The 24874-nt window shown below is 56.8% G+C and overlaps 9 protein-coding genes across 9 annotated transcripts in view; 4 read left to right on the top strand and 5 right to left on the bottom strand.

The window, feature by feature from the left end:
* Positions 1–30: 30 nt before the first annotated feature.
* Positions 31–1199, bottom strand: POSPLADRAFT_1045524 (hypothetical protein; the record flags this gene model as incomplete). The annotated part of the gene is made up of 4 exons (XM_024478781.1): positions 31–51; positions 260–412; positions 477–824; positions 858–1199. 4 exons carry the CDS (start codon positions 1197–1199, stop codon positions 31–33), a joined length of 864 nt encoding a protein of 287 aa, XP_024341285.1.
* A 928-nt stretch (positions 1200–2127) lies between these two features.
* POSPLADRAFT_1065606 (hypothetical protein) lies at positions 2128–6712 on the top strand (the record flags this gene model as incomplete). The annotated part of the gene is made up of 14 exons (XM_024481976.1): positions 2128–2389; positions 2945–3060; positions 3118–3540; positions 3628–3806; positions 3858–4155; positions 4273–4433; positions 4486–4609; positions 4661–5189; positions 5240–5373; positions 5428–5712; positions 5777–5907; positions 5957–6264; positions 6323–6405; positions 6458–6712. The coding sequence occupies 14 exons, from the start codon at positions 2128–2130 to the stop codon at positions 6500–6502; spliced, it is 3078 nt and encodes a 1025-aa protein (XP_024341284.1). The 3' UTR covers positions 6503–6712.
* Positions 6648–10338, bottom strand: POSPLADRAFT_1138202 (hypothetical protein; the record flags this gene model as incomplete). The annotated part of the gene is given in 16 exon segments (XM_024484877.1): positions 6648–6962; positions 7014–7157; positions 7218–7337; positions 7395–7616; positions 7677–7765; positions 7817–7958; positions 8012–8363; positions 8413–8579; positions 8631–8782; positions 8912–8983; positions 9002–9133; positions 9195–9223; positions 9281–9589; positions 9648–9771; positions 9824–10219; positions 10275–10338. 16 exon segments carry the CDS (start codon positions 10336–10338, stop codon positions 6648–6650), a joined length of 2829 nt encoding a protein of 942 aa, XP_024341283.1.
* Positions 10339–10728: 390 nt separating this feature from the next.
* On the bottom strand, positions 10729–11094 carry POSPLADRAFT_1045517 (hypothetical protein; the record flags this gene model as incomplete). The annotated part of the gene is made up of 1 exon (XM_024478780.1): positions 10729–11094. The coding sequence occupies one exon, from the start codon at positions 11092–11094 to the stop codon at positions 10729–10731; it is 366 nt and encodes a 121-aa protein (XP_024341282.1).
* Positions 11095–11690: 596 nt separating this feature from the next.
* POSPLADRAFT_1168665 (hypothetical protein) lies at positions 11691–16311 on the bottom strand. Its single transcript, XM_024488019.1, has 20 exons — positions 15591–16311; positions 15440–15544; positions 15260–15390; positions 14999–15088; positions 14879–14967; positions 14786–14847; positions 14618–14734; positions 14460–14484; positions 14302–14400; positions 14135–14193; positions 13970–14077; positions 13768–13907; positions 13527–13708; positions 13287–13472; positions 13203–13238; positions 13035–13151; positions 12766–12978; positions 12080–12712; positions 11969–12020; positions 11691–11914 (listed from the first exon to the last, which is right to left on the bottom strand). The coding sequence occupies exons 1-20, from the start codon at positions 16266–16268 to the stop codon at positions 11755–11757; spliced, it is 3282 nt and encodes a 1093-aa protein (XP_024341281.1). The 5' UTR covers positions 16269–16311; the 3' UTR covers positions 11691–11754.
* Positions 16312–16496: 185 nt separating this feature from the next.
* On the top strand, positions 16497–20199 carry POSPLADRAFT_1055103 (hypothetical protein; the record flags this gene model as incomplete). The annotated part of the gene is made up of 9 exons (XM_024480604.1): positions 16497–16818; positions 16947–16968; positions 17179–17637; positions 17726–17781; positions 17835–17969; positions 18023–18063; positions 18216–19394; positions 19560–19753; positions 19827–20199. 9 exons carry the CDS (start codon positions 16497–16499, stop codon positions 20197–20199), a joined length of 2781 nt encoding a protein of 926 aa, XP_024341280.1.
* A 192-nt stretch (positions 20200–20391) lies between these two features.
* POSPLADRAFT_1055102 (hypothetical protein) lies at positions 20392–21433 on the top strand (the record flags this gene model as incomplete). Its single annotated transcript, XM_024480603.1, has 2 exons — positions 20392–20971; positions 21045–21433. 2 exons carry the CDS (start codon positions 20392–20394, stop codon positions 21431–21433), a joined length of 969 nt encoding a protein of 322 aa, XP_024341279.1.
* Positions 21434–22957: 1524 nt separating this feature from the next.
* POSPLADRAFT_1039414 (hypothetical protein) lies at positions 22958–23545 on the top strand (the record flags this gene model as incomplete). Its single annotated transcript, XM_024477538.1, has 2 exons — positions 22958–23109; positions 23176–23545. A coding segment is annotated over exon 2 (304 nt), but the record flags the coding sequence as incomplete, so codon positions are not given.
* Positions 23546–23732: 187 nt separating this feature from the next.
* POSPLADRAFT_1180116 (hypothetical protein) overlaps positions 23733–24874 on the bottom strand; it is a gene marked incomplete at its 3' end in the record, with an annotated part of 3494 nt that continues 2352 nt past the window's right edge. Inside the window, exons 2-9 of the mRNA XM_024488729.1 lie at positions 24703–24865; positions 24552–24656; positions 24372–24502; positions 24250–24315; positions 24111–24200; positions 24001–24053; positions 23898–23959; positions 23733–23846 (exon numbers count right to left, since the gene is read on the bottom strand). Of these exons, the coding sequence (XP_024341277.1) occupies positions 23733–23846; positions 23898–23959; positions 24001–24053; positions 24111–24200; positions 24250–24315; positions 24372–24502; positions 24552–24656; positions 24703–24865 (784 nt within the window). The remainder of the gene's footprint in view (positions 23847–23897; positions 23960–24000; positions 24054–24110; positions 24201–24249; positions 24316–24371; positions 24503–24551; positions 24657–24702; positions 24866–24874) is intronic.

The following is a 24874-nucleotide window of genomic DNA, read 5'->3' as shown; positions in this document are numbered from 1 at the left end:
GCTGCATTCAACGTGATTGTCCTTCGGAGACTAGACGCTGACATAAAGTATCTGGGTGCATGAGTTTGAATACATCCTACTTTACATGATGCCCGACCGATAGCATTCGTCTATGAAGTCAATGCGTCGTGGATGTACCGCACTGCCCTTCCAATTCTTCCTCTTCTTTCCGAAGCCTATTCATCGTTGCTTCCAATATCCGTGTGCGTCGTTCGACAGAAGACTCATCTGTGGAAGCAGGCCCCGAGCCTCCTAGGACATGCGAGCCTCCCATAATGAGCGCGTTTGCCTCAGCCTCGAGCTCAGATGATGGCTCGTACGCCTCGCCTGACGTAAAGCTGTGTGTGCCCTCGGCTAGTGAACGTTCGAACTCGAGTACGTCGCGATTCAGCCGAGAGTTCATTTCTTTAAACTAGATCAAACCGACAATATAGTTCAGATCCACTGGGAGACTCGCAGTCAATATCAAGGCTTACGTTGTCGTCATGATCGCCCCATACATTATGAGTAAGCTCATGGCACAAAACCTTCCTCACGTCTCCGTATAAACGGAATCCGTCATATCTGTCCGTGCGCAGTCTCAGTTTGATTGCTTGTCCCGCATTCACGTTCAGACCGAGCAGGTTGGGATGCTCATGTGGCGCCAGCTCGGTCAGAACACCAACGGCAAGACTATGTTTCTGCATAACATGACGAATGGCAGGGTCGTTAGCAAGGCGAGTGAGGAGTGTGCGTGCAGCTGGTGGATCTGGAAGATGGTCAAGGGCCTCGATACGATGGAATTTGTATTTCGACTCGGCCCTAGGTGAGCCAATCGACCGCACCTGGAGATCGGTCAGAAGCGACTATGAGAGTACATCACGGGTACGTGGACGTACCTTTACGGATGCCTTTGCGGCTCGTTCTCGCATAATACGCTCTCTTCTATTACGTTCGTCCTCAACTGCACGCATGCCACCCAGCTCCTCAGCCGTCGGACCGATTAATTGGACTTTAATTCCGTCTCTCAACCCGGCCTGCGAGAGGGTGTCGTCATCTTGCAAGTGTGGTTTCTTGCCTTTGTATAACAATTTCTGGAGCGATGAAGGCACGGACGTTAGTTCCTCTAGTCGGGCTTGCAGGGCAGTGATAGTATCGTTCGGAAGCAGTGAGAGGCGATGAGAAGTGCCACGATGTGAGACATTCAGTTCTATAGGCATTGCAGTTGATGAGGTCGCCATGATCGTGTTCAAGACGATGGTAGTCTCGGACAAGGACACGTACGCGACATCGGCCGTGATGAGCCCGGGTATGTCTCGGGTGATCGAGCATCGGTTTAGTCATCTAGAAAGCGCCAGAACGATCGAGTTGTGTCGAAACGGGCTGTTTGGTTTTGAGCAATATTCTGGAGGAGAGACTTACATAGAGGGTAGCTGGGCTTGTGCTGAAGTCACTAAGCACACGACTCCAGACTGGGTGAGATGCCATACCGGTCACTGAATGCTGCGGTGCTCATGATAGCGGCGGACGAGAGTAGTGGTCCGACGTCAGTGCTGCTGCCAATGGCATGCAACGACATGCTTGCCTTGCCCGCGAAGGATATCACACTGCAGTTACGTATGCTGTGCTTACTCTCCTGACCGAGTCCGGACCGGCCTGCGCCCGCAACTTCTGCTTAGTCTTAGTAGTTTAAATTGACGGCTCCCGAATGACTGCGATTTAATATAGCGGCTGTTCTTATAGGCCTCGCGGCCTCACCGAGAATAACAGCAGGGGTAAGAGCGAGGTGCAACGTGCTTTTTAAAATCTTGAAGCAACCGCATCGAAATCAAGTATTATGAAAGTTTGTTGAATTTGTGATAGTGAAGCCCAGCGTGCGCAGCAATCCAGCGGGCGCAGTAAAGTGAGATGCAAGAGATGAACGGACTCAGTATAGAGGTAACCTATTATAGGAAGTTACATAATCAAACACACTCCCTCCCGCGACACCCGCATACGAATAATAACTCGCTTGTATGCTGGACTCATGAGTCTGCTCCGTTGACCCCCTGCCCTATCTTTATTCTTGCTTGTTCTACAGGGCACATGCCCGGGATAACAGTCTTACCACCTACACCAGCTGCAGGTCTCGGATCACCGATCTTCAGGATGCAAAATGGAGCCAGCACTTCGCATGGCGGAACAGTGGCAGATATCAAGGATACAGCAAAGGAACAGGTCCTCAAGGTCCGCGGGGCATCGGCCATTTCCCTGCTGAAGAGCGCACGGGCACAGTGCCGCGTTGCGGAGGAATGCGAACTAGAGGGGAACACCAAGGGCGCGCTCAGCGCGCTCACCAAGGCTGCGTCTCTCGTACAGATGTTCATGGACTCTGCAGAGTTCAAGCAGGAGACGCAGCCGGGACGCAGGGGTGTGCTAATGAAAGACTTTTTCGACTTTCAGCAGGTATGCTACACGATGCCTTCTTACGCAGCACTCGCTGAACACACGCAGCACGAAGGACGTGACCTGATGGGTAAGACACAGAGGGCAGAAGAGAGGCTTAACAGTGAGCAGCTGTCTATACAGTGAGTATTTCTTCAGAATCTCTACGCAGAAGAGCTATCATCCCCGGCGCAGCTGTGTGCACTGCGGACCCTTTGAGTCGTAATAGCGCCCTGATGTTCTTTACGGGCATTGGTGCTCTGTGGAACACCGCTCTCTGTTCCGCATGTTGGATATCCACCATGTGTCTCCCGGACATGTCGCATTCAGTACCGGGCATCCTTTATCTGTTTTGTCGCCCATCTCATGAGACTAGCTCTTCTCTGGGAGATCCCGGCCGATGTCCACGGTGTACGCCTGCGGAACGTCTCCCAGAACACAGTGGGCGTCTTCTGTGACCAGGCGAATCAGCTTCTTCATTTGTCACTCTGAAATGTTCGTCGCTAGAGGGATAAAATCTGACTGTTATGATTGACTAGAGATGAGGAGGAGTCCCCTGTATTAAGATCGACAGGCGTCGTCAGCATTGCAGACAGAATGCGCTCACTACAGAACGCGGGTCTCGCTGTTTCGTCGACAAAACGTCTTTCTCGAGAGGTCCCCTCATCACTTCCAGACGGTCCTCCGGCTCGCCTGAATCGGATTTCGCTTCAGAATCTACCTCCCCCGCCATCCTCGAGTTTCCCAATGTTAGCGTCGCCAGTAGTCGCCAGTTCGTCCACAGTCGCGTCGCCCCACGCACTGGTGCCAACGTCGAGCTTCGGCCCCCCGTCTCCATCGTCCTCGGCATCGTCTTCGCCCCACCTGTCTCACCTCAGCTTGTCAGAGTTCGGTAAGGCCTTTCCATCAATAGACGAGCTGGATGAGGCGGACGGGTTGAAGCTGCCGTCCCTGCCCACCGGTTCGAGCATAGGCAGACAGGATGGATTCCCGCCGCAGCTGTTTGCACATCCGAAGCCGTTCCCTGCTCTTCCCATGGACCCCGGTCCCCGGCCATCCAGCACGCCTATTCCACCGACGATCAACACTTTCGCGAGCCGGCCTGCCTCTCCCGCCCGCTCGCCGTTGTCACCCACTGTCCCGCGCAAGCCGTCGGGACTGTCATTGAGGTCGTCAGCATCGCGATCGCCGGTTTTGCCCGCTGCGCCGACCCCGATCACGGAGAAGCCGCCGGAGATCCCGGTGTCCACAACATTGTTCCCGAAGGCGCTGCTGGACTACAACCGGCGGCATAATTTCAAGGTACTGGTATTGGACGTGCGGACGCGTGGGGATTTTGAGAAGGAGCATATTAAGGCAGATGCTATCGTATGCATCGAGCCAAGCGTCTTGCTGCGCAACGAGTAAGCACATCTCGAACTGCATCACAAAGTCCTATTGACGATGTGCGACAGCGTCACCGCGCAGACCATCGAAGACTCGCTTGTAGTCGCGCCTCGGAATGAGTCTATGCTCTTCGCAAATCGCGACAAGTTCGATCTTATTGCGGTGTACGATGAGTCGTCCGAGACCTTTGGCGATGCGAATTCGCCTTTGGCTATCTTCGTCCGAGCCGTCTACGAGCGTGCATTCCGCAAAATCCTGAAGCACCCACCAATGCTATTGGTAGGCGGCCTGCAGGCGTGGAAACGGGAATTCGGAGAGACCGAGCTGGTCCGCGGCGGATCGAGTACTGGCTCTGACGTTGGGGATGTACCAGGTCCGGTCAATGGTATGGCATCGCTGAAGATAAACGGTGTGAGCACACCTCCCACCACTTATCACGAAGCACGGGGGTCTCCATTAGGGCATGTCCGTGCGCCGGCCGAGGTAGCTCCGCCGCCTGCTTTTGCATCGACCCCCAGTTATGAGCAGTCGACAGGCGGTCGCCATCGAGCAGGCACAGAGTCCTCTGTCGACGCTCATAGACCCTGGATACCGCCCCAGCCCACTCCGCCGTTCTCGCCCGAACAGTCGCCAGCGTCCTTCCGGTCAGTATGTTCGCGATATACAAATTCTTACTATTGACATGTATTTCTACAGTTCTGGCCCAGATTCCCCTCTGTCCCCGCCGCTAGATCAGGCGAAGCGCTTGGTACGCAAACATGCGATTACCCGGCCAACGTCAAACTCGATATCCTACTCCTCGCCCTCAATACCGGAAAACGTGAGTGAGGTATTCGTTATCCCCAGTCTAGCCTGGCTCACACCCTCTCAGGCAACCGCACAATATGTATCTCCAGCTCTGATCAACGGAGCGACTATCCAATACCCCAGCGTTACCCGCCATATATCCCCACAAATCTCCGGATCGTCCTTTTCTTCTTCCCCTGCACTCAATGGCATTGTGTCGATGCCTCCTCAAGCGTCTATCAACCCGTCTCCGCTCTCGCGACGCCGGAGTGATTACGTTGACCAGTCACAAGAAGCCCTATCTGGTCTAGTTGCACGCCCGTCTATAGACTATCCTGATCTCTCGTCGCAGCACGTACTAAGACCACCACCTGCCGCCGCCGCCTCCGGAATGGAGAGACAGGATAACCGGCCTCGCCTCCTGCAAAGCCAATCGTACTCGATACAGCCGACAGGTCCTAAGCCCCCGACTATACAGTCCGACTATCCTGTCACATATTGGGCCGATATCCAGATTGGTACCTCAGGTCTCAAGAATCTCGGCAACACCTGCTACATGAACTCAACGATACAGTGCTTGAGTGCGACGGTACCTTTTTCAAGGTTCTTCACAGGTACATTCACTGGATGGTCGCAGAGAGCATGAACTCATATATATTCACAGATGGGCGATGGAAGAGCGCGGTTAACATGATGAATCCGATGGGTACAAAAGGAAATCTAGCAAATGCATTTGCGAATATTTTGCGAGATATGTGGCAAGGCGAAATGCAATGTCTGTCCCCTGTAACATTCAGGGTATGTACATACATTATTGTCTGTGCGGCTTTACGCTGACTGCATTGCGATCAGCGGTCTCTATGCATGTACGCGCCCCAGTTTGGAGGCACTGAGCAGCACGATTCACAAGAGTTCCTCAATTTCCTTCTGGATGGTCTACACGAGGACCTCAACAGGGTCCTTCAGAAGCCACAGATAGAGACTACGCCGGAACGCGAAGCCGAGCTCGAAAGGCTTCCGACTCAGATCGCCAGCGAGCAGGAATGGCAGATCTGGCGCATGCGCAACGATAGTCTGGTTGTCGACTTCTTTCAGGGTCAGTTTCGCAATCGCCTCGAATGTCTTACGTGTCATAAGGTATGGAAAGAATCATTGGCGCGCGGCGTCGTCGTGGAAAGAAGCTAATTCGCCGGGCGTTCAGACGTCAACAACGTACAACACATTCATGTATCTGACCTTACCCATTCCCATTGGCCGCGGATCAAAGGTCTCCCTATATCAGTGTTTGGATGCTTTCGTCAAGGAGGAAGTAATGGAGAAGTCAGATGCTTGGTGAGTTGTGACGATGAGTTACCCGACGTACTTCCTAACGCGACAATAGGAACTGCCCGCATTGCAAGACTCTTCGGAAGGCAACCAAGAACTTGTCTTTGTCTCGTCTCCCGCCAGTCCTCCTCATACACCTGAAGCGATTCTCGTCGAAGGGCCACTTTACAGACAAGATTGAGACATTTGTCGACTACCCAATACGGAGTCTCGATCTGACCAACTATATGCCTCCGCCATTGCCGCCTGGCGTCGATATGGGACTGCAGCTGTCGCGAGACGATCCTCGAGCACAGATACCGCCATACAGATACGACTTGTATGGGGTAACGAACCACTTCGGCACATTGAGCAGTGGGCATTGTAAGCGTCGCACAAAACTTTCGTTCGCAGTCGTGATATTCATTGATCTTCCTTACAGATACCGCGTTCATATCTTCACGGGGAGGTTGGCTATACTGTGACGATAGTCGTATATCTCAAGCCGACACCAAGGACGTCGTTGTAAGTCCACCTTAGTTGATCAATGTCGCATTATGTTCTGAACTCGATACAGGGCAAACCAGCCTATATGCTGTTTTACAAGAGGACCAAAGCCTGAAGTACATACTCATATTTACGCGTTGCATATTTTCATTTGAGTTATCAGTTCGCTTTTCAAATTGTACTCCTCGCCCCATTTGCATTGGATAATCCTTTCTATAACAATAGTACAGTACATGTAATCATATAGGCAGCGGCAAAGATCATGAGGACGCGGTTCCATTAGTGACTACATGGTTTTCCCGGGTATCAATGAAGCATCTATGGCATAAGAACGTCCGTGTATCAGCCGCAGAACATGTTGACATCCCGTTGGTATGGGGTACTGGATGGAAGAATGGAGAGAACTCGCTGCGACAGCGGAAGCATTTGGGGTCGGAGGTGGCATCGTCGCCCACAGACGAGTGGTCACCGTTGATTGTGATGATGTTGTCTAGGCGTCGGGCCTTTCGAAGCAAACCATGCGTATGCTCCGTGGAAACCTGCTTATAATTCTTGCAATACACTTGCAGTGCAGTCTAGATCAGCAGTAAGCGCCCATGAATGCCAATAAAACCTGTGATGCCCACCTCGCCCAGCTCGTTAGTTGCGCAAATATCAAACAGCTCGCGCTTGTGGCCGATATGGCCCTTACATATTACAACAGGCGTCATACACCCCGAAATATCGTTAAACTCCACGATGGTCGTCGTATCGCGTCTGCTTTGCCTCACCTGGAGCGAAGTGTTCTTGTTCAGGGGGTGATATAATACGTGAGCACAATCCAAACGTACCGGTTGCATCTCAAATCCGAACTTGTAGCCCTGCTTCCACGCACATGACACGTGGTATTCAGCTGGGCACTCGGCACAGCGAACCACGGCGCCGCCGTTCTGGCTGCATATCGTACATTCCTGCGGGTGTGCACTGTGAACAGACGGACGAGGAACAGAAGGGAAATGATGACCCACATTCTGCCATCGGTACTGCGGAATCGTGCTGATGCCCTCGACGAGACGGAGGCGCGACGCGTCTGAGTATGAGACCTCGGGAATGAAGGCGGAGCAGAGGACGTGGACCCAGGCTTGGCCCTCGGTAGGTTTGCACGCTCGGAGGAAGGAATCAGGAGGGGGATAAAGTGACTTCCTCTTTGGGTCGCGCGTCGATCGGGGACATAAGAGACAGTCAGGGTTCTGAAGTCATGTCAATCAGCCGAGTTCAAGATCACCCGGCACGATGTTCGCTGGACGCACCAATAAGGCCTCTAATGTTTTCTCGTTCGCGCAGAGTTCGCATACCCAGGACTCTACGGCGGCTGCGTCGACTACCACACCACAGACACCTATTGTGCCCCTCAGAACGTGTAGGGGATATGGGGAATACCAGTACATACCTGCATGCGCGCGGAACTGACACTGTCTACATCGTAGCACCTTGCCAATGGAGCCACTCTTGTGACATGCGAGACAACGGTGCTGGGGTGCCGCAGGTACAGGCCCAGCTGGTGGGGGCGTAGATGTACCCGACGGCGTGGTCTATGCCCCGCTTAATACCCGTTTACGGGATTCAGTAGGACATATGGACTAACCTTGGCACGCTTGTTCGCAGGTCCGCTGAGAGGCGTCCCTTCACGCTTGTTTTCCAGCTTATTCTTTGCCATAGCGTCCTCGCGATATGGTCTGACGTTGAGATCCGCGTACTTGCGCCAGCTCAAGCCGCAATTGTCGCAGAGGACGTTGGTAGGCAGGCCTTTCGGCGCCCTCCACCACACGGTCGATTCTCGAGTGCGGCAGCAGCCACAACTGGTGTTACCTCGGGTGAGCTCCTTGACGATCGAGCCCTCGTCGTCCGGGGACACAGCACGTGATGGCAATTCTATTGCGTCTAACCCACTCTCGCGTGCCGCCTTGATCCTGGCGTTCTCCTCGCGTAGTTTCGAACTAGGCCGTTTGTTAGCGTACACAAGCGGCAAACAAAAAGTGTATGTACTTCTTCCAATGGGCGTAGAATCGCACGACTTCTGGCATTGTCTTGGTCCCGACCTCGTCCCGGACTGGGCGTAGTTCAGCCCCGTGGACGGCGATAGCATCTTCGAAGGCGGCTATCTCGCCATCTGTCCAGTCCCTATCTATGCACCTCGTTTCCCGTTTCTTCCACTGAATGCACCCGTCTCAGCCACATTTTACGAGCAATTGAAATAGACAAACCTTCTCCAGGCGAAGGGGGTTCTTCATGCTCACTGTGCCGAAGTCGCGGACGGCAAGGCGGGCCTCTGTGTAGCGGCGCATGACCTCGGTTAGCCAGTCCACGTTGCATTTAATGTCTTCGTTTCTTGTGAGAGTATTCCTGTGCGTTTCCACTGCGATATGTGGGCGTCATCATCATCTGTCCTCGGCTATATGATGACGTTACTCACAAGCGCCGACTGTGTGAACAAACAAGCGTCAACATTCTGTGAATCTGCCCAAAGAGGCAGGTCCCCACGCACCTTCTTCTGGTCGCATTTCGTTGGCCAGGCAGAGGACTTCAATTGTCGAGTCTCCTCCCCTCTCTTCCAGATCTGCGGCGCATCAGCTACTGTTCCTTCGCAGGCTGTCGTACTTACCAGGCTGAGAGTAGGCACCCTCTGTGCCTGGCGCGAGCGGGACATTGGCTTGGTATTTCGAGCCAACGCGGGTTGCCGCCCGTGGGAAGATAAAGTCGTCGGGGTCTGATATACCAAGATTAGGGCTTCTCGCAGAGGCAATTGCTGCCGTGATGGGTGCACTGACCAAGCGTGTCTTCTGCAACGGTGTGCAGTCTGTGGGCATCCCACCGTCAGCACTATACGCTTCGCATCTCCGCTCCTCGTTCTCACCCAAAGTACCGAAACGGCCACATCCTGAAGTGCTTGATCTCTAGGTTCTCCTCCTTCTCTGCCTGCACGCGATCCTTCCGCGGCCGCCCGCGGCCTCTCGGCGCGGGTGCATTTGTCTTCGGCGGCTTCGGCGCTGCAGCAGGTGTCAGTTGGCGGATTCCCTCGTGGTTGTCGACTTCTTCTTCGTGCCTGCGCGAACAGGGGGCCCATGTCCACCCGTATCCGCGGCTGGGCTTCGCAAGAAGGGGGGGATTGACGCAAGCCATATGGAAGTACTTCTTGCACCGGTCGCATTGCACCGTCTCGGCTCTGTGGGCGTGGACACGTTGAGAAGGCGGGGGATGAGGCGAAAATTACCGTTACTCACGGTGGGCACCAGTTCGTGCATGTTTCGCAATGTCTGAGTGCGTCAGTGAGATCAGGGACAACTTCCTTCTCAGCTACGACATATTCGTAACGTGAGATCAAAATATCTTTGATCTCGGAAGGAACTGTCATAGTACATCAGGAAAAGCCCCATCCGACGAGATATAGCCAACCCACGATTTCGAATGGTCACTGCTGGAATAACCTCGAATTCCTTCCTAATCCACGGGTCGAATAGACGGGTGAAATAAAACCGATCAGGGCGTTTTTTCCACCCAGCGAGGTCGGAAATCTTGTCCCTATGTATTACATAGCACTTAGAGCGTACTTGGCTGAGGTCGCATACTTCGGAATATATTGCGGCGAGCAGGAGACGACAGTCCGCCGACGCACGATCGCTTACGTCGCTAGGGCGATAGTACCAGGCGAGACGGACACGAGTAAATGGCTCTTTGCTTTTACCCCCTTTGTCGCTGGCAGGCGGACCCTGCGCTGGGAGAAACTCCATTATACGAGCCACAGAATACGGGGTGCCGTCACGAACGGCCCAACTGGGTGAGCAGTAGACATGGTCTGCGTAAAAATCAGCCGCCATACCCGCTGGATAGAGCTCGGAGAGGTGAATTACCATTGACTTTTACCTGCTCGCCATTCTTGAGGGTGATGTGGAAAGGCGAGGGGGAAGCTGGCATCGCTAGCGCTCGTGGTGATGGACAAAAGTGGGTGGAAAGGCGAAAATGCGCAGTCCCCGCGAAATAAAATAGTACAGAGTGCCGTGTGTCAGCTGAGGCGCGGGTGCGAGAGCGCGCAGATAATTTGTGGGGGACGACGGGAGGCCTGGTGGTGGGGGATGAGAGGAAGGAGCGTAAATACAGACTACTGTGTAAGGGAGGGCGCCGGATCTCTGTTTACTGAACCTAACGTGATTCAACTCCGACGATCTCTCTTCAACGCGCAACGTCCTCGACGCTTTCTCTTCTCCATCTGCCTTTTTTTTTCTTTCGCCAGCCCCGTCTTTTGCTGCCCCCCCCCGCGCTCCTAAAAAGCACACGTCGCTGCACACCCCCAGTCTGGAGAGATGCTTATATGCTGTGCCACATACGGCCACCACAGCACCAGGGGCCAGTCCCATCTCGGGTCATATTGACGGTTGCCTTTCTTGTTCTGCAGTGATTTGTCGCGCCCCCCAGCTTGCACAGCCCCCTACGGCTTTTGATGCAGCAACAGTTCAATCCCTGTCTACAGCCGTTAAAAACAGTGCAAAAAAACCACATGTGCAATGCACGCAAACTCGAACCATTCTGACGGCGGTGATGAGGCGCCGCGTTCGAGGGGGTCGGACGGAGCGGCGCAGGCGGCAACGCAAACCATACAAGTCCAAATCCGGCATTACCCGAGGTGCATCCCGATTGATTGGCAGATGCACTCTGGCTTGTCGGCTCAGACATATCATGTAGTGCGATGGCATTAATCTCTGTATGTCTTCAGGCATGCGTATTCCCCTCTAATGCGAGTCTCCATTGTCGCCCGCACGCAAGCGCTCCCTCGAGCCCTGAAACCCGGTGGCGGCAGACGTCGGTCTTATCAAACACCCAACCGGGCTCCGGGAGAGAGAAGTACACGGCTCGGCGGCATCTAGCAGAGCTTGAGCTTGATGACAGTGCAACAACCATGTCAAACGAGCAGACGGATTGGATTACGTCTCGGCGTAGGTAAGTAAAGTATGAGAAGATGCCTATCACGGCCTGGCTCCATCTACCGCGGCACTATCTCGGAAATTAACGAGAAGACCCTCCTCCGCTCGTCAAGCGCTCAGAATCCTTGTATCGATTTGAGAAATATCGTCGGGATGTAAGCAATGGAGTGTGTACGAATACGCCACAGTACTAGAGAAGCGGGAGCAAACTATGATATATGTGAGATGATACAACATTGATACACGTCATTATATATGTGCTGATGCTATGCAGTATCGTCAGTTCGTATGCTTGTGATGATGCCAGTCCGTCTCGACAGCAGATAACAAATAGACCCAGGAAAACACAAAAGCGTATATGGACATCAGAAAGCAAAAGAAATAGACGGGAACTCAAACCCTAGACAATATGCTATGATGGCGATGATGGCGGTGACGGTGACGGTGACGGTGACGGTGCTGCTGCTAGTTGTGGCGGCTCTGCAGTGGAGAGTATCCGCTCTTTGCGACGCTCGTCCGCAATAACAAGCATGCTCTTCAGGCTTTTTTCGAGGACAGGTTTCGTCAAAACACTAGAGGGACGCAGGTGAGCATAATGAGGGTGAACGCCAACATGAAACACGTACTGATCCGCCCCAGCTTCTAGATACTCCCGCTGGTCTGTCAGAAGTGCGTTCCCTACACGTGGATGGCGCAATTCAGCGCCCACCCAGCGGAACGAGTAAGGAGACGCTCACCGGTAACACCAACGACGAAATCGCTTCGGCCCATTTCCCGCAGCTTCGTGACCACGTCCAGCCCCGATAGTATGGGCATCTGGTTGTCAAGGAATATCACCGCATAGCGGTACTCCTCGCTCGAATCCGCCACCGCCGACGACGCCGTTGTGCCCTCTGTCGACAAGCCGGCGCTTCCGGTGTCTTCAGATGACGGCGTGGCATGTGACCCGAGTATCATCTCGAGCGCTATCTCCCCGTTCTCCGCAGTTGCCACTTTGCAGCCTATCCGCGTCAACATGCGGGACATGAGCCTGCGCGTAAGTAGGTCGTCATCAACAACGAGGACCCGCAGCGGCCCGTCCTGCGTGGATCCGCTTGTTGTGCTGCCGTTACGCGTGGAGGCGGTGGTGGCGGAGCCTGCCGGGGATAATGGCGGCTCGATCAAGAATGTTCTTGGCTTCGGCAGCTGCGTTAATCGTGGCCTGATCGTAGATGACGAGCTTTCGCTGGAGACGGGCGGAAGAGGTTCTGTGGCACATGGTGGCGTGATATCTTCCGCGAGAGGTTGCGTCCCGGTTGAAACGTCTCCTAGTGTCCGTGTCAGGACTGGCGACCGCTCTCCTCGCCTAGTCGAAATCTCCACAAGACCGCCTGAAAGCACCTTTCAGGATATCGATCACTAAGAGAAAACATAGAGAGCGTACCTTGCTCCATGATACTATGCAGCGCTGACGCCTGACGAGGCGGGTCAGATTGTAATGGCAATCTGGTATCAAGATCATCCCCTAGTAGCTCAATCTTACTGCTCGATCCCGTCTTCATGGTCTTCGTGACGCTGCTAGTAGTATCGAAGATAAATTCACGGGCTTCTCGAGGCATCAGCAACGCCGGTGTGGCCTTGATCCCGACGCCCAGCGCTGTGGATGGATGCATCATCAGTTGTGGCCCAAGATCATACGATATAATTACTGACGAAGCTCCACCCAGAACGTCGATCCTTCTCCAACCTTCGACTTGACACCGAGGCGACCGCCACTGAGCTTGACGATCTGTCGCACAAGCGCTAGACCGAGACCTGTGCCTTTTCCACCTTGCGCATGTTGAGTGAAGGGGGCCCCCTCCAATAACAAAGGCAGCTTACCTTGTAGTCGACCCTGTTCGGTCTGGTTGAATGCAGCTATGCGAGGTCAGCCAGGGCAGAAAAGAGGCTCGCGAGCGCACATACAAAATAGCTTGCTCTGAACCATGTCCTTCGGCCTGATACCATATCCGGTGTCCGACACCTCAATTCGAACGACAATCCACTCCACTGGCGGCGGCTTGTTGTGCATTGTATTGTGCCGTGTGAGCTGCGTGGCTGAGAGGCGGTGTGGGAACGGCGGTGATAGCTCGTCATCGTTAGTCTGCTTCTCTGCTGCCCGTATAGTCAATCACTGCAGCCCAAGATGACGGTTGCTGCACTCACGATCGGCGCCCTGGGGCGGGGGCACATGCAGCGACGCGACTGATTGTGGTCTTGAATCTCTGCCGTCTTCGCCAGCCGTCTCGCTCGTGTCAGAGCCGTCAGGGCCGGGAGGCAATTGCGGGATAATCAGCTTTGTGGATATCGTGAGCTTCCCGCCGGCGGGGGTGAACTTGCAGGCGTTGCTAATTGGAAACAAAAGCTCAGCGGCAATGTCAAAGCGTGACGCCGGCGGGGCACCCACCTTGCGAGATTGGTAATGATCTGCCGGAGGCGCGTCTCGTCGCCAACAACGATGCCATCTCCATCTGGCTCTTCCGTCATTCGCCTGTCAATGACGGACTGACTCTCGCCGAGCGCTTCATACAAAGCCCGCCGGGTGACCTATTCGTGGCAATGCTCGTTAGGATTTGTGGAGTGGACTAATCTTGTGAGACCAATCCTACCTCGTCGATACGCTTGTCTAAATCTTGTGCAAACTCCAACCCGCGTGCGTTCGTGGCCATCTGCAGCGGGACAAACATCGATTGCATGACTTGGTGGAACGCATAGGGCTGGACCACACGATCTGAGTTCGCAACTGTTGATAGGTTCGAAATCACACGGCGTACCTTATGTACAGACTCGAAGCGTCCGCTGTCCATCCGGTTGCTGGTGGCAGCCTCAGCACCTGTCCCCTCATGAGAGCGATGCCACTCACAAATCAAGCACGTCATTCAGCACTGCGCCACGACACGTCAGCAAACGAAAACATGGAGCATCACAGAAGGAGGCTCACCTTTGGACATCATGCTTAGACTTCCCTCGAGCGCCTTGAACTCAATTTCCTGCGCCTTGGGCACGGAGCCGTGCGCCTCCATGTTCTGCACCGCGAGCACTGACATCCATCAGCAAGCGAACTCAGCGAACATCATGCAGCCGCGGCCCCGGACTCACATGCTGTATTCAGCGGCACTCGGACCTGTGCAGAGCCAATGAGAACCAGACCAATTCATATAGAAGCATCGAACGTGGAGACTTATCATGGAAGACATAGCTAAAAGCGACGGCGGGTATTCTCAGCATGCGGCGAGATATCGGGAGAAGGCAGGTACGTACGACGTGAGCCGCCGCTTTGAGTCCGCCGCCTTTCGCTCGTTCACCTGCGCCTTTTGCGTCGCTCGGAACTGGATTTTTAGCTGATCTCGAAGTGTGTATAGTCGTCGCTCAGCCTGCCCAATCGGCCCATCAGCGCGCGCTGGCACCGGCCGGCAGACACTCACGTTTTCGCGCATGTAGTGGATGTACAGAATAAACGCCTGGAACAACAGGAAGTTGATGAGATCTGCAAAATCGTGTTAGACTCGGACGCAGACCACCGCAGACCAGCCATACTTCGGACAAATGGCGCACGCATCGGCAAGATAAGACCGCAGGAGCTGCAGACACGAATGGTGAGCGACGCCTGGAACGCGGTCGTCGAAGACAGCGCTTACAGTGTAAAGAAGACGGCCGCCGCGAGAAGCGCCGGGAGTCTATGCAGCCGCAGACCGAACAAGCCAATCGTTTGCATCGCAGACGTGTAGCTAAGATGGGGGATTAGCAGCGAAGACTGAGGCCGGCACACGGACGCACTAGAACAGAGTAAGAAAGTCCTTGCTCCCGCAATGCGGGTTTTGACTGTAGTACGCGCACCAATGCCTGGTATGGAGGCTCCATGAGGGGTACACGACGATTGCAGGGCAGAAAGAGCTTACATGAAGATAATCTGGTATAGCGACCACATCCAACAGGCGACCACCAGCCAGCATTGATAAAGTAGCTGGCGATCCCGGGGGAAGTCCCACATCACGAATATGACCACCGGAAATGTGATGGCAGGGGACACCTGTGCGCTAGGTTCAGCCGGTTGACCCATCTATGCACCCGGGACTCACCGCATAGTAGAAGATCTTGTCTGGGAGAACGACGGGTCGCTGAATGAACCCTAATGCCAGAACCCAGTTCACAATCAAGAATGCGGTGGACCACAGTGCCAGATTCTACGAGCGGGTGAGCTAGCGAGGGGAAAGACCACGGACAACATACCTTTCCGAGGAACCAGTTCTCCTTCCTGTAGTGCATCTCCGATTTCTCGTCTACGAAATGGTGTGCGAAGAACTGGTGGACGGTCGGCCATACCCGCCAGCGCAGGAATATGAGCAGGCCGCACGACGCCCACATACCGTCCACATGAAACGCAAGACTCTCCCTGTCGGTGCTCGTCCCGAGCTGGTTGCATGACTTCTCAGGAGTCCCCCCATGCTCAGAGTGGGTGATCGAGGAGCTCTTGATCTCGTCGGACCATTCGCGGTCGACGACGACCTCGTCGACGCCGTCGTCCTCGACCTCGTGCTGTGCGTCCTGGCGCATCTGCGCATTGCTGGAGCTGTCCCCGCTGTCGTCGGGCTCGAGCGCAGAGGACGTCGAGGGCGCCGTGCCGGTCCCTATCCGGCGTTTGAACTGTGCCCAGTGCACCCGCAGCCCGCCGTCGACCCGGGCCGACTTTTTCTTGCCCCGTCGGCCTGAGGACACAGAGCCCTGGACGACCGGGGGCGGCAGGCTCAGGGTGGCGTGGAGCGTCGTCGAGCTCACGGGGGCGGTCACAGCGGTGTGCGGGTGCTTGTCCGCATTCTTGGCGGGGATGGCGGCCATGGGGAGCTCGACGTCGAGGGCATCTGTGCTGCCGTTGGCGGTGATGAGCGAGGTGCGGGAGAGCAGAGGCATGAGGGAGGGCGCTGTCGCCGCGCGCGACGGTGAGAAAGATGTTTAACAGGATGAGGACCAATTCCTGGTGGAATTGGCATGACCGGCGTCTGTCCCCAGCCATCACTCTCCAAAGCCGAACCGGCCCAGTGCATGGCCCGGTGCTGCTATGCCCGCATATGGATACTCCCGCACGGGAATTGATCACATATCTCAAATAACCCTTATCTAACCGCCGGCGATCTTGACATGTTCATGACGTCGACTCGACATGTATCGGCGTCCATCCTCCTTCGCAAGCAACCGGCAGCGCTGTCCCTCGATCACTCTCTGTCTCTGTCTGCCAGCGTCTGCACGTCCCTCGATCGCTTCCATCCGTGCTCCGGCGCGTCTCTCACTGGCCGCGTCAAGGCAGACCCCTCGCGCATGCATCCCGGTCCCCATGGCGCAGCACGCTGTTCCCCTCGCCCCGCTCGCATCCCGCCGTCGCACGCATACCGGCCCCTCCTCACACACTCGGCCGCATCCCCGCCCAGCGCGCCCGCGCCCGTCGTCCCAGCTACATGCAAAGGTAAGCTACTCATACATGTCCTACTGACTATCGCGCGCTCTCGCTGTCGTCGTGCCCCATATCCAGCGGCACCGCACAACGCGCGGTCAGCGCATGCTCCATCGACGCGCTCTCATCGCGCCAGCCAGCCGTTCTCGGCCGCGTCTCCGTGTGCGTTGTGAGCACACGCCCGCGCGCGCGGCCAGGGCAGCGTCACCAAAGGCGCACCCTCGAACGCCTGCAGCCCGAGTACCCGCGACACACACTCGTCGTCGCGCGGCGTCGCTGCCAAGCGCGATCGCACAGCCCGGTCATTCAACAGGCCTCAGGAAAACACATCAGCGCGCCAAGTATTTGATTCTGTTTGCGCATCGTTCATAGTCCCGCCCCCGTCTCTATCTCGTCATTCTACGGCCGTCTCTGTCACCCACGCCTGCCCGCTCTCGCTCCACCTGCAAATCCAACATCCCCTGACGCCGTAGAGGGGACGCGCTGTGCTGTCACTGCATCCACCCGCCCTCCATTCACGTCTCTCGGCGCGCCGTCGTCCCGCCTCCCCGCCCCTGCGTCGTCATCGTCGATCTCGCACGCTCGATCGCTGCGGCTGCGTCTCTCACTGGCGTCCGCTCGCCGATCGCTCTCCCCGCCCCCGCGAACGAGGCCACGCGCACGCCGCATCGCAGCCAACTCCCACACGCTGCAGACGCTGTGTCTGCCGCTCGCACATGTCAGCTTTCTAAACACTCGCGCGCGCGTACAGATTCCCCGCATCACGGTGTCCCCCTCACACAGCCGCAGCCTCCACTTCTCGCGCATTCCAGCCCGGGCCGTCTGCAACCTGTACACCACACACGCCCGCTCACGGCGCTGCTGCAGTCGCGCACGCTTGTTCATATTCTCTCTTCTTGCCACCGTCGTCTCACCACAGCCCCATCTCAGCGCAACAAGTCCACGACCTGCAGCCTGCACCCGCGCCCGCATCTCGTAAGCACATTCATAGACAGACCACCCGCTCGCTCACGCGCCCATCACCATAGCCAACGGAATACGACCCACACATCCAGCACCTCTACGTCACGCTCGCCGCCGCACCAGATTCCGCTCCCGCACTACTCCGTCCATAACGCCTGCGCCTGCGCTCCCATCCATCATATTCACGCCGTACGCACACCGTCAATCAGAGCAACATCCACCTGTGACCGTGCTCACCGCTGTCGCTCTTCAGAGCCCTTCAACGTCGGCCCATGGTACCTGCAACACACAAAGGTCAGTACAGACACCACGCTACACACAGCATGCGCACGTACCGTATGCAGAGACCATCGACACAGATAGCAGTCAGCAGCAACCAATTCACGCTCAGGAGATGACAGCCCCCCACCCATCGACGGCCCTCTTTATATCCTTCCTTCCTACAGCACGATCCCACGCACGGACACTTCCTCTCCCGCGTCACGGCGCCCAGCCCCGCCGCGTACCTAACGCAACACCCGCACCCGAACTACGCGCATCTCCGCCGGGGCGCCCGCCTGGGCTTCTCGCGTGTCGCCGCGAGCGGACCAGACATGCATCCCTGCACAGACAGTGCGTCAATGGCAGGACGCGCGCGTGCGGCGCCCATGTCCGCGTCCTGTCGTGTGTTCCGTACGCGCGCCGCGGGCAGTCGTCCGCCTGGCAACCCACCCGCAGGGCAGCACGCGCGCCGGCGTCGCTCCCGGGAGATCTTGCATGCGCAGGGCAAGGCTTGTGCGTCCACCCACGGGACGTCATGTCCGCCTGCGCGCCGGGGCTGCTTTCCGCGGCGTTTGCGCGATGCCATGACGGCAAGCGCGTTGGTCACGGTCGGCACGGGGAACTCTGATGGCGTGAGCCGACAGCGCGCCGCCCCGGTATGCAGAATGACAGGGCGCCGGGAGTGTGCAGATAGGCGGGGCTGCTCCGCCGCGCAGTGTAAGCAGCAGACGAGGAGAGAGGTGTTTGGGCGAGCCGGGCAGAGTGTGCACACACCGTGTCCGTCGGTCAACAGGACGACGAGTGCGGGCCCGCATGCGGTGCCCCGCTTGCGCACAGAGTACGACCATTATGCCCGCCCAAGCTGCGGCATCACGCGACCGTACGCGGGTGTTCACGACGCGCACCCTGCCCACATCGACGCTTTGATTACTAGCTTCGCCGTGCTCTGTTGCGACACCGGGAGGCTGACGGGCTGCGGCCAGAAGGCACCCGGCGTGTGTTGCGTTCCGTCGCGGTGCGTCGTCGCGCGGCGACCGCGCGTGCAGCGCCTTCTGAACGGCCCTGGTTGTCGTGTCTGCCATCTTCCATCTGTGCGCGGCGACGCCTGCCGAGCTCGGTATTCCACCGCGCCCACCCCGGTCTGTAGCGCGCCGCACGCCGCACGCCGCACGCCCCATGTCCATGCGTGTCGCCCGCACGGAATCAAGTCTCCAGACGCGCGGCGTGCGGAGACGGTCCGCGTCTCCCTCGTTACATCGCCAATCAGCCAAGGGCTTGCATCCTCGGCGTGTGGAGATCTGAGTGGCCCGCCTCATGGTCAGTCGATCCGACGCCTGGCACTCCCCGCGGCGGCGTTGGTAGTGGTAGGTTCTGGAGACGGTCAGTGCGCTGTTCCGCTGCGAGACACGGACGACGCGCTAGAATGCAACGGTAGCTGTCCTGTATCCTTGGGTCGTCTTGCATATTTCGCTTTCGTAGCTCAGGCATTTGTAGATTGTAGTGCATAATACATTTCTCATGCTCTCTAGAGTGGGGTGCTCGTGCTTGTGACCCTGGGTGCGGGCACCCGCGCGTCGCTCTCGAACGACGGCCTCCTCGACTCTCTTGCACAGCCAACAATGCTGTCTTCGCGGCCGGCCGCGCCGCTTGACATGCCCTCCGACCTCCCTGGTCCACCGCCAATGGTCGATCTTTGTATACCGCCGTCTCGCCCTGCGCTTTCGTGTGCTTGCTGTTGGTGAGGCCTCTGCACGCGCGCTCTCTGACTTATGATTTCTAACTATCCCGCTGCCCAGCGATCCACCCGATCCTCCTGACGCGGCCACGCCAGTTCTCCCGCGTGCGACGGCGACAACTCGCTCTGCACGACGCCTGCCGAGCGGCGGCAGGACGACACTATCGCGTGAGTTGTTGCCCCCACCTCCGCACGCCATGACCCCGCGCGCAGTGCTGAAGCAGACGGATGGCGCGCTGTCGTCTGTCCCTTCGGTCTCCCGCAGCCCGGTCACTCCACCGCTCCCCGGTCATCCCCCGTCCTCTCCCGACTTCGTGCACCGCACCCTCGGCATGCAACGCGAGAAGGACGGCGTCGCGCACGCACCAGAGCTTGCGCGCTGCCCGCCCGTGCAACGCGCTCCGGTGCCGCACAATACTCAAAGTGTGCAGTGAAAGACCCACAGCAGACTTGCGGATCAATAATGCACCGCTCGGTTGTCGCACGCCGCGGAAAGACACCAGACGCACGGAGACGGTTCGCGTCCCCCCGCCGCTACATCGCTAATCAACCGAGGGCTCGCCCCCGGCACTCGCATAGTCCGCGCGCGGAGATCCGAGCGCCCGCATGTCCACAGCGGCAGCGCCATGCAACCAGGGCCAAGACGGGAAGCCCGCCAGTCGCGGATGCCCCTACCGCAGAGTGCGTCCGCAGCCTCCCTGCGCTCCTCGCGGTCCTCCCGCGCCCCACGCAGCTCGCCCCTCACCCTCACGCTCCGCGTCGACACCGCGGACGTGCGCACGCTCGACTCGGAGTGCCGCGTCCGCGCGCTGTCGCCCGTGCGCTTCTGCGACTTGTGTGCGCTCGATTGGCCTGCGCTTGGGCGCGTACCGGCGCGCGGGGTGCGGCAGTTCAGCGTGCTGGGCAGGGGCGACCGCGCCGCGCTCAAGGAGTCGGTCGGCCGCCGGTGTCCGGAGCTTGCCCCGCGGGGTGCTCTTTCTTTTGCGGGCGTTCTTTCGTCAGAGCACGTCCTCTTCACACCGGCTGTGCTGTCTAAGCTGGCGCACCCGACCCGATCGTGCCTCGACTCTGCTACCGCGCGCTCGCCGCCCCATTGCACGCGATGCGCCTCCGCGATGTCTATGGCCAGTTCCAGTCGCTGGTGCTCGACGGTGGCGTACTCGCAATCCAGCACTTTGGTTGCGCTGGACATCTTCCATAAGCTTTGTATGTACATAGCTTGTGTCTGTCTACTCTTACCACACGCCTCTCGCGCGCTCGAGTGCACTCGCATACCCAGCAACTTGCGCAGAGCACGCCACCGTACGCTTATGCCAGATGCGGGCGGACTTTGTGTACGCCACCACTGGTGCTTTACTTGCTCGCACTGACAAGCGCTCCCTCACACATCCCCAGGCACAATCAAGGCGGAAATGGCGGCGTCCTAAAGCTGCATGCAACCGCGCGCCCGATGTCCGGACGGCGTATGGCAGCTTTGCCCGCGCCAGCCTCAATGTGCGTCAGACCGGGCACGCTCGCACAGACGTAGCGCCAAGATGGTTCTTTCGAGGCGTGCGGAATTATCATTCACACCCGCGCGCCGCTTCGACCTCTCCCGATCACATCGCGCGGCGGGTATCTTCACGGTGGTCCCTCAACAATCGCGCGGCCGCTAAATTGATGGCGTAAGGCCACACGCAACTATCCGCCTGATACCTGGACAGCGCAAATTCGCCTGTCCCTGCGCCAATGTCAGTCAGCGGAAGACCGTGGCGCTCATGCGGATGTGTTCGGTTCCCGCCAGGAGTGCTATGCACAGACCTGAATCCACCATACTCAGCGTGGTTGCGGGATGCAAGCAGCAATGCACACACACCCCACCGACTCGTCTTCTTCCAGCTTCATGCGGTGGGTATCGCTGCAGCGGCATCTCAATCATTGCGTGGACACCTAGTCTGACCGGAATGCGCCACCGCGAGGAGCCTGAAGCCTGGAATCTACCAAGTGTAAGTCTCTGCGCGCGCACTGTGTATTCCGCACCATCTCGGTAGCACGCCCCAAGCGGCTGCTAGCGTCCACACACAACGCGGGCGGGACTTGCCAGATGAGCAGTGAGGGCATGTCCAACGTTGCGTCATGTCGGGTGCCTCACGCGCAAAGGCTACAGGCTTTTGACATGGCAATGCTGTGGCACGGGCGGTCAGCTGTAGTGCTGCCAAAGATGGGAGCCCAGACATGTACCATGTGCAGGCACGCAGCGCACGATGCGTGAGCAGCATCCTCCGTGATTTATGCTCTGGCGACGCGGATGACCAACTGTTGACCGGCCACAGTGGCAAGCACGGGCCCGGTCGGTATGTCTTGTGCAGAGAGGACAGATGCCGCAGACGCACCATGTGAAGAGCAAGATGTTGGCGCACAATGTTTGCTGACAAAGGAGCGCGAGGGACCAGGGCAATGCATGTATAGACTGCACCGTAGCGAGCATACGAGCCGAGCATCGGGATTGCGCTGTTGGTCGTGTGGGTGCATGCCGTGATATTTCCCTATGCCGGAGATAGTTTGATTTCCATCATGGGGAGATAGTTCAATCTCCGTGAATTTATCGGTGGTTGTCCACATTTGATGAAACAGCAATAACTTGTTTTGGATGATTCGATCAGAAGCATTTCCTTTCTGGAAACACAAAGCTGTACAAATTTGTTTTGACCATTACCGCCGAATCCCGATCATATATATTTGTATCCAATTGTCTGTCGGTGTAGTGACCATGCTGTCTTTATGCTCGTAAGTACTGCCGCTACCACATACACTCTGTTGACCCTACTGCGACTTATCAAATGGGCTGTCACCGACTTTGGCTGACCGTGAGGCACTTATGCAAACCATTGGTTGTCAAAAGGTGAGTGTTCAGTGGCCCGAGGAATGTCGATGATTGATCAATGTCGGATCTAGATCTGCTGTCGCTGACGACTCGGACATCGAGTACTCATGCCTGATGGCTATAGGTTGCTGACCGGGATGGAGGGTATGCTCGAGATTGTGCTGACCGGGATTAGGTAGTACGAGCAGACAGTACAATACACATGAAAACAATGGGGGCAGACAGCTGAAGCTCTCGTTCTGCGAGGTGTCAGCAGGTATATAGCAAAGTGTGAGTCATCTCTATCTACAACAAGCAGCAGGAACTAATACATCAGGAATATGAACATGACCGGGCGCACCTCTATGTCGAGCTGCTCCCGACATCGTAACACGAGGTCATGCCTGTGCGTGTATGGATGGTACATTCTGACGTGCTTGCGCAGCGACACGGAAATTGAGCAAAAGCGGAATTACCAGCTTAGGAAATGGCTACCGGGAAGGTAAGCCGCTGCATTAGTGATTTGCGGGACCGCAGTGAGGCCTGATTGTGTACTGACGAGCCTGAGGGAGAGGGCTGTTTGTTGCATTTGCGCAATGGACAGCCCTTATTGCAGGAAACAGAACAAAGGGGAGAGGGCTGTTCTTTGCGCAAATGCAGAGAACAGCTCTCGCTATAGGAAACAAGACAAGGGGGAGAGGGCTGTTCTTTGCGCAAATGCAGAGAACAGCTCTCGCTGTAGGAAACAAGACAAGGGGGAGAGGGCTGTTCTTTGCGCAAATGCAGAGAACAGCTCTCACTATAGGAAACAAGACAAGGGGGAGAGGGCTGTTCTTTGCGCAAATGCAGAGAACAGCTCTCGCTGTAGGAAACAAGACAAGGGGGAGAGGCAACTCTTGATATAAGGACGGTCACAGCAGCGTCTGGACTTTGCCATATAAAATATATTTGGTCTGCTGTTTACATGCTGCCTATTCCCGTCCTCCGCCCTCGCCTCGGGTGCGTCAGCAATCGCAGCAGCATTCGGCAGGCCGTGCGCATCGCCCACGATCAACACACGCGCATGGACCGCGTACTGCGCGTGCATCAGCGTCAAACGTCAGCACCGCGCCATAGCCGTGCGCCTCAGGTGAGCCGCCGCTTCGAGTCCGCCGCCTTTCGCTCGTTCACCTGCGCCTTTTGCATCGCTCGGAACTGGATTTTTAGCTGATCTCGAAGTGTGTATAGTCGTCGCTCAGCCTGCCCAATCGGCCCATCAGCGCGCGCTGGCACCGGCCGGCAGACACTCACGTTTTCGCGCATGTAGTGGATGTACAGAATAAACGCCTGGAACAACAGGAAGTTGATGAGATCTGCAAAATCGTGTTAGACTCGGACGCAGACAACCGCAGACCAGCCATACTTCGGACAAATGGCGCACGCATCGGCAAGATAAGACCGCAGGAACTGCAGACACGAATGGTGAGCGACGCCTGGAACGCGGTCGTCGAAGACAGCGCTTACAGTGTAAAGAAGACGGCCGCCGCGAGAAGGGCCGGGAGTCTATGCAGCCGCAGACCGAACAAGCCAATCGTTTGCATCGCAGACGTGTAGCTAAGATGGGGGATTAGCAGCGAAGACTGAGGCCGGCACACGGACGCACTAGAACAGAGTAAGAAAGTCCTTGCTCCCGCAATGCGGGTTTTGACTGTAGTACGCGCACCAATGCCTGGTATGGAGGGTCCATGAGGGGTACACGACGATTGCAGGGCAGAAAGAGCTTACATGAAGATAATCTGGTATAGCGACCACATCCAACAGGCGACCACCAGCCAGCATTGATAGAGTAGCTGGCGATCCCGGGGGAAGTCCCACATCACGAATATGACCACCGGAAATGTGATGGCAGGGGACACCTGTGCGCTAGGTTCAGCCGGTTGACCCATCTATGCACCCGGGACTCACCGCATAGTAGAAGATCTTGTCTGGGAGAACGACGGGTCGCTGAATGAACCCTAATGCCAGAACCCAGTTCACAATCAAGAATGCGGTGGACCACAGTGCCAGATTCTACGAGCGGGTGAGCTAGCGAGGGGAAAGACCACGGACAACATACCTTTCCGAGGAACCAGTTCTCCTTCCTGTAGTGCATCTCCGATTTCTCGTCTACGAAATGGTGTGCGAAGAACTGGTGGACGGTCGGCCATACCCGCCAGCGCAGGAATATGAGCAGGCCGCACGACGCCCACATACCGTCCACATGGAACGCGAGGCTCTCCCTGTCGGTG

This window comes from Postia placenta (assembly GCF_002117355.1).
Source record: "Postia placenta MAD-698-R-SB12 unplaced genomic scaffold POSPLAscaffold_4, whole genome shotgun sequence".
NCBI classification, from domain to species: Eukaryota; Fungi; Basidiomycota; class Agaricomycetes; order Polyporales; family Adustoporiaceae; genus Rhodonia; species Rhodonia placenta.
This window is presented reverse-complemented; position numbering and strand designations above follow the sequence as displayed.

Bases quoted from the DNA above. Each gene is read 5' to 3' on its own strand.
- POSPLADRAFT_1168665 (XM_024488019.1), bottom strand. From the start codon at position 16,268: ATGCCTCTGCTCTCCCGCACCTCGCTCATCACCGCCAACGGCAGCACA. The intron at 15,391-15,439 runs GTGAGTCCCGGG...CCTAGCGCACAG, and splicing joins ACAAGATCTTCTACTATGCG to GTGTCCCCTGCCATCACATT. The intron at 12,021-12,079 runs GTGAGCGTCTCC...ATCCACGTGTAG, and splicing joins TTTCGTCGTTGGTGTTACCG to GGAACGCACTTCTGACAGAC.